This window comes from Apium graveolens, chromosome 5 (genome assembly GCF_009905375.1).
Source record: "Apium graveolens cultivar Ventura chromosome 5, ASM990537v1, whole genome shotgun sequence".
Taxonomy (NCBI): Eukaryota; Viridiplantae; Streptophyta; class Magnoliopsida; order Apiales; family Apiaceae; genus Apium; species Apium graveolens.
In genome coordinates this window covers 298,617,538-298,629,936 of record NC_133651.1, presented here as the reverse complement: position 1 = coordinate 298,629,936, position 12,399 = coordinate 298,617,538, and the positions used below count along the sequence as shown (strand labels likewise).

The 12,399-nt window shown below is 34.2% G+C and overlaps 1 protein-coding gene across 1 annotated transcript; it reads left to right on the top strand.

Annotated features, from left to right (window-relative positions):
* Window positions 1–6,677: 6,677 nt before the first annotated feature.
* On the top strand, window positions 6,678–7,979 carry LOC141661085 (putative aspartic proteinase GIP2). The gene has a single exon (XM_074468068.1). The coding sequence runs from the start codon at window positions 6,678–6,680 to the stop codon at window positions 7,977–7,979; it is 1,302 nt and encodes a 433-aa protein (XP_074324169.1).
* The last annotated feature ends 4,420 nt before the right edge of the window (window positions 7,980–12,399 follow it).

Below are 12,399 nucleotides of genomic sequence, written 5' to 3'. Positions count from 1 at the left end.
GTACTACCACAAATAATCATCTAGTCATTAAAACTAATCATTCATAAATTAAGCTAATCTTCCAAAAACGGTGTTGCATGAAAATTCTTGTCTGATCGCTTTGTCTCTGCACACTACTATGGATCAAGAAATATGGGCATGCACGACATTCCTAACATGCTCCATCAAAGAGGTGATGAGGTCTAAGATAGTCACAAGTAGAGCTAGATCAATCTGACCCTCAAGATGCCCTCTAGCTGTAATTTGGGTGGTAGCCTCAATCCTGTCCATGCTATAAGCTAATCCTGCTGGAAGTACCCCACCCTCAATCCTTGGTGCAGCAAGTCGATCCAACAGATCACTCATAATATTACGGGCCTCGGACATGCCACCCAAAGTCATATAATAATCTGTAATAAGAGAAGCTGAACGGTAGCATCTAGCATTCCATGGGGTGCAGGAGGTGCAGACCCAGGAGATCCAAATGGATAACCAAGCACGGTATCAGGTGACAATGGTGCAGGAGATAAATGTGGCATTTCCTCAGTAGGTGCTGGGATCTGTATAAGGGAGGGAACAGGAATTTGTGGAACCTCATGGATGTCTACAGGATCCTCCTGGAGAGGTTCGGATACTGGTATAACTGGTGCCATGGAAGGTCCCGCTTCATCTGCCTTCATTATTCGTTGTGCCCTTGGTAACTCTCCATCCTCTCGTGCCGCCCTTGCGACCATCCTAGCTCTGGTAGTTGCCCTGACTACGGTCCTTAATTCCTCAACGATCATCTCTTCAGTCTTATCAGGATCCTCCATGAGATCCTCCTCAGCAAAAATCCCTTCTCGGATAACATCCTCAACCATAACATTCTCAATATGAATCTCATTCGGTCCCTCGTTAGGGTATTCTATCGGATTCACAATCTGATCTCCAACATGTAGTAACACATCCTCATGTTGATGCTCCTGAACCTCAGGGTCGGTGCCCCGCTACCCAATACGATAACGAACTATGTTACTATCATGGTATTTATAAGGGTTCCCATAAGGGTTTTAACTGTCAGTACTACGTTAGGTAGCCCGACTATGAACTTGACAAGAGTTCTTATTATCTTAGTGAACTTATCATTATAACGACGCATCATCTCTGAGGTTTATAACTCTGGGCTCTGATACCATTTCTGTAACACCCCCAAATCCGGGGTCGGGGATCCGGGTTGTCACGAGTTCCATTTCCCTTAATAACACCCAATCTTAATAAACAACCAACTACTAGGTACTGTGACCCCACAATAAACACACACACCACAAGTTATAGTCTCAGAGATGAATACCAAAATAACACAAGTCATTTTATTCCATAATTATAAGTCATTACACCTCAAAAGGGTTTCTGAATAAACTTACATATTCTTTTCCATTATTACAATTCATAAATATACATAAGTCTGGTACATCAATAGTTGAAACCCTAGCCTATTGGTAGATCCTACCTCAGCTACAGCGGCATCAACGCCTACAGGAAACTGTAGAACGTTTTCTATCCGCTTGCGAATTGGGAGCTTGGTCCTGTTGCCTTGTCTATCTGTTGTTGTGTGATGCAAAAAGAAAGCAAGGGTGAGAAACAAGCCACCGAACTAATATGTATAATAATTAACAATATATGAGCATTCTCATAGTACTCATGAAAGTCTTGGTCAAGAAGAAATGAATCAAGTTTGATATCTTAATGTGACCAAGTCGTAAAATATTCAGTATATATGTATATATACTTTTCAAAATCTCGGAAGTCCTCTTCCATGCATAATATACACAGAGTTCCAGTTTATAACTGTATAAAAACATCGTTGTAAGGTGATCTCATATATCTAACCTTGTCTTAACATTTTTCTGAAAATCTTTATCATGCATAAGATAATCATTAACCAGATATAAGTTGAAAAGATGAAGTTACAAGATACTCCAATATACTTATATCTTTTCCGAATACTACTTGAACTACCACCGTTCAAGGTATAATCAGTTCCAAAAGTTCATCACATAGATGAGACTACAAGATATGACTTGAAATGATTCAATCTTTGAAATATCATTATAAAGAATGAAGTTGCGAGATACTTCATTAAGTCCCGATATATATATACACCTATATATATACATTTCATACATTCTTCTGCTATGGAAGTATAAGCAGAGTTGTCATTCCCAAGAATTTTAGAAAGAAGAAACTTTGGCATAAACCTGATATCTTGCTGATCAGGAAAAGATACCAATTAAGTCACCTTTTCTACTAGTAGATGGATGAATCCCCCACCGGTCATCACCCTGGCCGCATTAGGACCTTGTGTTGGACCGCCACCCGGCCTCTTATACGTTGATGGACTGCCACCCATCCACTTACACTTTGATAGACCGTACCCCGGCCTGTCGCTTATGCCGACTCAATTAGATGGACTTACTTCCCGAACGTTGGGAAAGTAATCAAATTCTTTTATCAAAACCGCAACCTCGTTGCGAATATAAAATACACCACAGAGCCGGATCCCTCAGATTTTTAAGCGAGTATTTAAATCCCCTTCGAAAGGAAGATCTTAAATTTGAAAATGAGTTTTGGGATCCGCTCTAACTTTTAATATCATTTCGAATACTCAAAAACATTTTAAAGAATGTTTAGAGTAATGATGATTTAATAAAATAAATCAATCCCGATATACTATGAAATATCTGAATATTATTATTTAAATAATATTCCCATAAGGATAATCTTTATAAAAATATTTGAAGTAGAAGTTTTAGAACTCATACTTGAAATGAATAATAAATAACAAAAGATATACTTATACGAAAGTACGATCTTTATTTGAATAATTGAAAATAAGTTTGATTATTATTCAAAACTATCGAATATACCTTATCCGATTCATAGTTATAGAAACTATATATATATATATATATTATAATTAGGAACATCGACTCCCGGTTTAGAAAAATGTTCACCTTTGGGTCCCCTATACTAAGGGTATACGCAACTACTGCTTATCTCTAGCATAGGTATTATGCACTTTATAAGTATTTGAATTGATCATAGAATATCAAGATTTCACAACATGCATATATATACCATATCAACATGCTCCAATATATCGCAAGATTTGCTAATAACAGTCATGCACTTATCTCAAGATAATGCATCAATATATTTATATCACAACAACAGTATAATGGGTAGAAAACTTGCCTAAGCGACTGGGGGTGGTAAAAGGCCCGGGGCGAGTCTGGTAACCTATAAACAATATATAAGTTGGAATTAAACCACGGTCGCTTAAGAAACTGGACTTTAACCAATTGGACCCTAACGTTCGCTTTTGTGCTTAACGATTCACATAAGTCGTTCGAGTACCCTCAGCTCCACCATTTTTAATAAATTAACCATTACAAATTTTAAGTCGACGCTTTCACAAATACCCTACCAACTGACCCATTAACCTTACATAATTGTTTCATACTCTAATTAGTCATTTAAGGACCTTAACCAAGGTTTCAAAGTAAGGCGAGGGGTAATGGTTCGCTCGCGAAACGCCGTTACTTAAAACGGTCATTTCTCCTAAACCGTAAATCGGATTCAAGCTAACCATATCAAAACGAAGCTTACGACACGATCTTGCTAAACATGGCAAAGTTACAAATTAAATAGTTAGATCTCTGTCTCGGACACTAAGAACAAGCAGTTATATGAAAACGGGAATTACAACGGCTATGTTTACGCGATTACCAAGTTTTAAACCACTCCAAAAAACCACAAATCAACTCACAACCACCAATAAAACCAACCTTCATCCAAAACTTACTACATTAGTCCATAACCTCATGATTATCCAACTCATTCAATCATAAACAAGAGCTACTAACTATACTTAAGGTTCATTAACTATAAACAAGATTCAACCATCAAAATCACTAAAAACTCAACCAAACTTTAAGCAAACAAGCATCATGCTTCTCATATACTATATCAATTAAAACTATTCCTGAATATTCAAAAGTAAAGCTAGGGTTTGGAGTTTATACCTTCTTGAAGCTTCCTTACACAACACAAGAGCTTTGAATGCCTAACAGAACCTTGATCCTTGCTTGTATAACCTTAAACTTTCATACAAAATCAAGAAAACTAAAGTTATTTCTTGAAAGTTACTATTCACCATCTTCTTCCTTGATTTATTGGAAGAGATTCATGAGGAATTGGAAGCTTAAACTCCTAAAATATACTTATCTAATCATTAAGAAGCTAAGGAATTTACCTTGGATTTGTTTATGAAGTGAAGCTTGGATTCCTGAATTTTTTCTTCCTTGGTAATGAAGAAGGCCGAGAGCAAATAGCAAGGTCAACTCCCCTTCTTTTTGTTTTATGAAATTATGCTTGGTTGCTTCTCTTTTTGTCTTAGTAACTGATTTAACTTTTTACTATGGTTAATTTTCCATGGTCCAAAATCAACCAACAAAATAACATCCCTTTGTCATGCTTATGTCATCAAGCTTGTGTCATCTTTTTACACTTGTCTTCCCTTTGTGGTGTGATGACATCATCATCTACTAACCTCTTTGATTAATCCTTAATTACTTGGTTAATGACCGCTTATCTGTTATACGGTTCGCTTAACTTTCGTTCTCGTTTATCGTTTGAGGGATCATATACGGGATCTTATTACTTGGGTTCCCCTAAACCTTTCTCAATATTTTATATTTCTTTTATGATCCTCTCTTATAATGCTTGAATTTAAATCCTTTTAATCATGTTACCTTATACTCAATTCTTTCGGTATCTGGTGGATATTTGGGAAAAATCAAAGTGTTCGAATTTGGGTTCTGACGATCTTTACATACACTTATATACCATATGGAGTACTAATAAGATCTCAGAATATCAATAAAAGAACCCCTACATAGTGTGACATGAAAAGTTTTCTTAATCAGCATAATCAGCAAAATAACTATTCATAAGGGTTACAAAAAGTCCAAAATTTTTGGGGTTATTACAGCGGATCCAGGATTTTGTATATGGTGTGTCAAATATTTATGATATAAATATAAAAAAACTGATTCAAATAATAATAAAAAGTACTTGAAAGTTATTGCAATTGTTCTCGACGAATTTTTATATTTTGATTTTTATCTATGATATCACTCATGTTAATATTTGAAAACAAATCTTACTCTTAATAATACATGTGAATATCCTAAAAATGAATTAATACGATACATTTGGGTGTTTATGGTCTAAAAATAAATATGAAAATTTGAGTTGAAGGCAGAGACTAGGTGAATTGAGAGGAAAAAATGGTGGATATTTGAAAAATTAAGGAGAAGTCACATATCTAAATTATAATATAACTTCACGGGCTTTATTTTATTTTTTTAAATGAAACAGACTGTTGGATATCCCACTATCTTGAAGCCGAAACCCACATTAAATCTCATAGATATAGCCTGACTATTAGTTTAAAAAAATTGAAAAAAATAAAAAATAATGGTGTGTTAAATGACACATCTTGAACAATGGTACATCCGCCACTGGGTGTACGCGGTTAAATTTGGTGCGGTTGGGAGGTCAAATCACACCAAACCATATATAGCGATTTTCTTCGATCTCCGACCTCAGTCGCAATTTCGGTTGCGAATAATCGCGACTTTTTCAATGCGACTTTACTGTTGGTGCGGATCGACTTACGGTTCAACCACTGACTTGTACGATAAATGGTAAATAAAATAGTTCACTAGAATATATCTACCAAATCTTAGAATTTTGTAAAAATAAAATATTTTATATCTGGTTACCGTAAATTGTAAAACACGTCTAGTAGTATACTATAACAAAATAAAAAGATCGTACTTCAAAGCCCAACACCCAAATGCCCAAACTTTTTATTCTATAACTTTTATATACGGTATTTTATTATATATATATATATATTTGATATATATATAGCGGTTTGCGGTTACAGTTCGATTTTGTGATTATTTAAAAATTAAATTCGTAGTCAATCCACGAATTTACGATTTCTATATTTTCAATCCGTATTCGATCCTCATTTTGTGATTATCCGCAACAAGCGGTACAATTGTGAGCGGTCCGAGCGATCAATGCGATTGAGCGGATTACCGTACAGCCGTAAACTTTACATTGGCTAGCTAGATATGCGCAAGAATCGAGAACAACCTAACCTTCATATTAATTTATAATTTATAATTTATAATTTTGAAAGAATAAAACGTTACTGGTAGTTTATACTATGTTAGTCCTCTGCATAGGTATCCCGTTACAAGTATTCCATCAATATTTTTCCCTCGCCTCAATTTGTCATCCAGCATGTCCTTTTCTGGTGACAAAATAACACTCTCGCAAAACATGCCATTCTGGGTGATAACATAAGTCTGGTCAGTTCTCTCAACGGGAAAATGGCATGTGATAGTTGTTAGGATATTCAAAGTTACATCAAATTCTAAACAATCAATGGATATTCAAAGTTACAGCAAATTCTAAACAATCAATGTGATAGTTGTTAGGATATTCAAAGTTGCATGGAGTCCTAAACTAATTAAATATGTATTGGATCTTCACTTCTTGACCAATTTTGAGATTACACTTATAAATGCTAGTCTCTTCAGCACTCTCATAGGGCACCAGGAAACCATTTAACCACAAATATGCCTTCTTTCATCTTCTTTAGTCTACTCATCTTTTTATTTGCAATTGAAATAGCTTCGGCTGCAACTCAGTTCAAACCCCGAGCATTTCTTTTTTCCATAAGGAAAGACACAAAGTCATTACAGTACTACACGAGTTTAGAAGTTTCCACACGAGGCCAAGATGTACCGGTAGTGTTAGATCTTGGTGGCCAACACACTTGGTTCGATTGTGACTCCTACAAGTTACCAACCTATAAGCCCATCAGTTGCGGCTCTACAAAATGTAAAAATGTCAAGAGCGATGGATGCATGGGCTGCAATCTTCCTCGTAAGCCAGGCTGCACCAACAATACATGTGGTGTTTCGTCCTACAATCCATATACTAACGATCTTTATGCCCAAGGTCTAGGAGAGGATGCCTTTTTTGTGGTAGGCACCAATGGCCTAGCAGTCGGAACAACCTACGAATTGCCTAAACCATTTCCTTTCTCGTGTGCAGATTCCGATCTGTTAAGAGGCTTATCTAGTAAAACCAAAGGTATGACTGGCCTTTCAAATACCATAACCTCGTTACACTCACAACTTTCAACTAAGTTTAAGTTGCCTCGTAAATTTGCGCTTTGTCTACCCTCAACAACTGAGTTTCCACTTGGCCACATGTTTATAGGCGGTGGCCCGTATTTTTTTCAGCCATATAGTAAAAACGTTGCTAAAGAATTAATCACCACAAAACTTGTCATTAACCCTGTTAGCACTTACCCTATATATACCGAAGGTGACGCCTCTGATGAATACTTCATCGATGTTACATCTTTTAAGGTCGATAACAAACTTGTTTCTATCAATGCTACTTTGCTATCCATCACTAAAGAAGGTAATGGGGGTACTAAACTTAGTACTGTTAGTCCATTTACAAAACTAGAGACTTCCATCTACAAGAGTCTTGTTAGTGATTTTAAGAAAGCTGCAGCCCTCAGAAGGATGAAAAGAGTAGCATCCGTGGCACCATTCAAAGCATGTTTTAAAGCTACTTCTATAGCAAAAAGCCAGACAGGACCTGTAGTGCCATACATAGATATTGGTCTTGCAGGGAAGCAGCGTTGGAGATTTTACGGTTCCAATTCAATGGTAGCGGTGAACAAGGATGTCTTATGTCTGGCATTCGTGGATGGAGGGTCGAAGCCAAGAACTTCAGTCGTCATTGGAGCGCATCAAATGGAGAATTATCTTATTGAGTTCGATCTAGTTTCTTCAAAGCTGGGAATTAGCACTTCACTTTTATTTCGAAATACAACTTGTACCCAGTCTAGACTCATTTAGTTAGATTTTAAGACTGTTTAATTTCTTTTCAGATTATGTTTCTCTTCCTAATTTGTATTCCTTTGTGATTTCAGCAACACTAGTTTATTCTGGTACCAATCTATTCTTGCAATACAAGTATAACCAATAGCGTAAGTGCATTACAATGTACACCATACATTGTACCCTCCTCGACTCCTCATTAACAAACAGAGGAAACGACTTAGGGAGGGACTCCACCTGAAAGCAATTTGGTTTATTGCCTAGAAACCCTTAAACATCATTATAAGATTCCCACATTGAGAAAGTGACTCCGTTGCCATTGTCGCTCCGGACCTCTATATATCGAACTTTTAAGGGGAATAAAGAACACAGCACCCTACATATTCTCTCTTCCCTCAATACTCGTCTTTGCTGGAAAAAATATTAATGGGTTAATTGCATTTGCATTAATAAGTATTACTCCGTTCATCCCATTTTAGTTGTCACATTTCCTTTTGTAGAAGTCAAATTGATCAATTTTTCAATTTTTGACCAATGATTACACATTACTCTTATATTATTTTAAAAAAGTAAAATTTATATATTAAAGCAGATTAAATCTACTTTCCAGTGATGTAATTTTTTTATTATGTTCGATTATGAATTATTAATAAACTTCGGTCAAACTTAAGTCAATTTGACCGGCACCAATTCAAACGTGATAACTAAAATGGGATGGAGTACTAGTTTTACTAATACAGTAGTACTTTGCACCCGATAGAAATTTTGGCGAAAGCACCCCTTTAATAAATTTTCACATTATTTATTGCATTTTGACACTTAAATTATAACACATTTTTCATCTAAACCATTGAACGAAAAATTCATATAAAATGACTTTCAACTATAAGAATTTTACAGTTTAACCCATTTATTACAATAATTTTACTTTTTTTCAAAATTTAAAAATATTTCAAATATATATGAATAAAAACTATTACATAATATTTAATTAAAATTTGAGTATTATGTAATCTCTCAAAATTATAAGAAAAATTTTAAGAGATTCGAAAATTTTTCAAAGAGTTCGAATAATTTTCAAAAAGTTAGTATTCTTTAATATTCGTGATAAAATAAATATTTATCGGATTTTTATAATTTTTAAATTTTTTCGAAAAATTTAAACATTTGTAAAACGCGCATCTATATGTTTGATATATAAATTCACTTTAAAAAAATTTACCGAAAATTATACATTTATTATATGTTTTGATTTATTCTAAAAAATTATATATAAAAATTACTTCGAAATATAATAGATATGGTATGTAAACTGATCATTGAGAGATGGAGAAAAATACAGTGAATTCGGATTTAAAAAAACTTATCGTTTGACGAAAAAAATCAAATTAAAAACGGAGGGGAAAAGTTGAGATTGTGTGTGGGACGGTGCAAATTAGTTGGGTATGGTGCTTTTAGGGGACTATTAGATTAGATTGATCTAATGACTTAGATTAGTTTCTAGTTTATATCTTAAGTTAAGTTTTTATTTGATCATTTGCCTATATATATATACATGTATATGTATATATTTATATAACTCCTTTTTAGTTTTTTATTCATCTTACGTTTTATCCGGTTCTCGAGTATTTATAAATCTGTTTCTAATGAGTCTTATCATTTCGTAAAAATCGTTACATTATCCTGAACTTTCGTTTAATTTTGACAGTTTTTTAAAAAATATCGTTTAGAGGGTCAAAAAATTAAATAAGGTGTAATTATAGTAAAATGGTTCAAGTGTACAATTTTATAGTTGAGAGAAAAATGTGTAAGAAAAAATTATTCAGGGATTCTAATGAAAGATATGTTAAACCTAAAGGGTAAAATTGCGCTTTAACATTGTTAATTTACTATATTACCACTGACCTATTTAACGTAACGGAGAAAATGGACGGAAGGGGTGCAAAGTGCAATACTAAAATATGTCTAGGAGACAGAGGGCAATTATCCAAATTAGTGGTACCGAAGTGACAATGGAAATAACCACGGGGATACAAAATGCAATTAACCCATATTAATATTATAGAGTTGGGAATGTAAATAAACATAGTTGAACCGAGTTGTGCCCAAGTTAAGCTTAGCTTTTGTTTGAAACAAATCAAGTCAGGCCTGTTAGATGTAAATATACAATCAGGATCATCTTATACGATATTATCAAGGTTACATAATAAACTGTAATACGGAAGAGTGCCTCGTTTCTATGACGGTATATATGAATAAGGATATGAATATGGATTGTGGGACTTGATCTTCCGCAGACTTGATTCGGCACTAGCTGTATCTCACACGAACTGATAGGAATAGAGGAGTAGAGGTTGCGAATTGTCTCGGGGACCAAGACCCCATTATGTTTTTTATATAGTAGCCCAATTAGACCACATTAACCCTAATCAGACTCCTGCTGGGTATTGCACATTACAAATCCCATATCGAATAAGATGTTACTGGACCATTTATTTTAGACCACTTAATTAGTCCAAATATAGAATAAACATTAAATATAATTATCTTTAATTTGTAAGCCCATATATTGTGATTATTATAAAATAGTCTAACAATCTCCCATTAGGGATACAAATTATTTCAAAATAACAATTATATTCAAAACCTTAAGTGCGCACAAAATTGTTTATTTTTTAGAAACATCTTCCTTGGTCAATCTGGTTCATCTCATATATAAACATGAAACCGAAGCGACCTTCGTCACATTGTCGTAACTCAATTCTCAATGATCACTGTATAAAATATATTCAATGACATAGATCAAGTATGGATGTGTAATTAAAAAATTATATGCAATGTGATCTCAATCAAGCCTATTTCCAATTGGTCTTTCATAGTGAGATCGGTCTTTATTCTTTCAACTTTATGTCAAAAACACAATTGAAAGATATAATTCATTAAGAGTAATAGAGAGGGAGAAAAACTTAACTTCATAATGCAGAAACTCAAAACACATAATGCGTCGTAATAATGTCAAATAAAATTGAGTACCGAATATAAGAACAAAAAAAACTCCCACTAAAACTTATTATCATCCAACAAGGCAACACCTATATGAGCAGTATTCCCAAGAAAAACTTTAGGTGTCAAAACTTTAATTAGTGGGCCTTCTAGCATAAATATTTGTTCTTATATAATCAATAAAACACTACATTATTTTGCAATCTCTTTATAATACTTAGATATTTAATGTCTACATGCTTAGACATTACAATAAATAACCGTAAGTAGATTTATACTATCTACGCAATAAGCAAAATCAAAAATCAGAATACCTAATGATCTCCAAATTTTTGATTTTCGATTAACGAGCAAGCAATATTTCCGGGTTTGCTCAAAATTCTGCTTAACATACTCATAATGAATTCCATATCCGGCAGGGTACTAAATTGAACATACATAAGACTCCCAAAAGCTGAAACATAGAAAATGTTATGCATCTCCTTTATTTTAAGATCTTTCCTAGGGCACTGTTTGAGACTAAAATTGTCTCCCTTAGCAACATGAGTATTTATTTATGCACAATCTTTCATGCTGAATTTAGCAAGCACCTTACAGCTCTTTTATGATAACCCAGGGATATCTCGAGAATGGTCTCGATGTATCTTAATTCTTAATACAAATGAGGTTTTACCAAGATCCTTCATCTCAAACTGATATATGAGTAAACTCTTAGTTTTGTGCAAGAAGCTATGTCATCGACATAAAGCACCGGAAACATAAATTTACTCCCATTGAACTTATGATATATGCATTTTTCAACAACATTGGACTCAAAACCTTATGAGACAATACTTTGGTGAAATTTGCGGTATGAGATGATAGTTTGATGAAATTTGCGATTCCACTTATGGAAAGCCTGTGACTGATTCTCTTTATAGTCAATGCTTTTTTTAGTAAAACTCTTTGTGACTAGACGCGCTTTATATCTTTCAATGTTTCCCTTAAAATCCCTTTTGACTTTAAATATCCATTTAAACCCAATCGGTTTCGCGCCTTTAGGCAACTTGACAAGATCCCAAAATGTCATTGTCCTTCACGAATTTCAACTCATCATTCATGGCATCAATCCACTTTTGACTATTAGCACTTTGTTTGACTTGTGGAAATTGACTTAGTCATCTTCATTACCCATATGTCAAACTCAGGATCTTGAAAATACAATATAATCACCTGAAATTGCACTTCTTCTATCTCTAGTGGATCGCTAAGTGGCACTTCCTCTTGAGGTTATTGAGTTTTCTCTTCTTGAACATCATCCTGATTTTGAGTAGGAAATTGTATAGGTATATCCACATTGTTATCTTGAACTTTCTAAAATAAAGAAATTGATTCTTCCTCAAATACAACATCCCTACTTTATCTTCCCTCTTAAACTCAACATCCTCGAGAAATC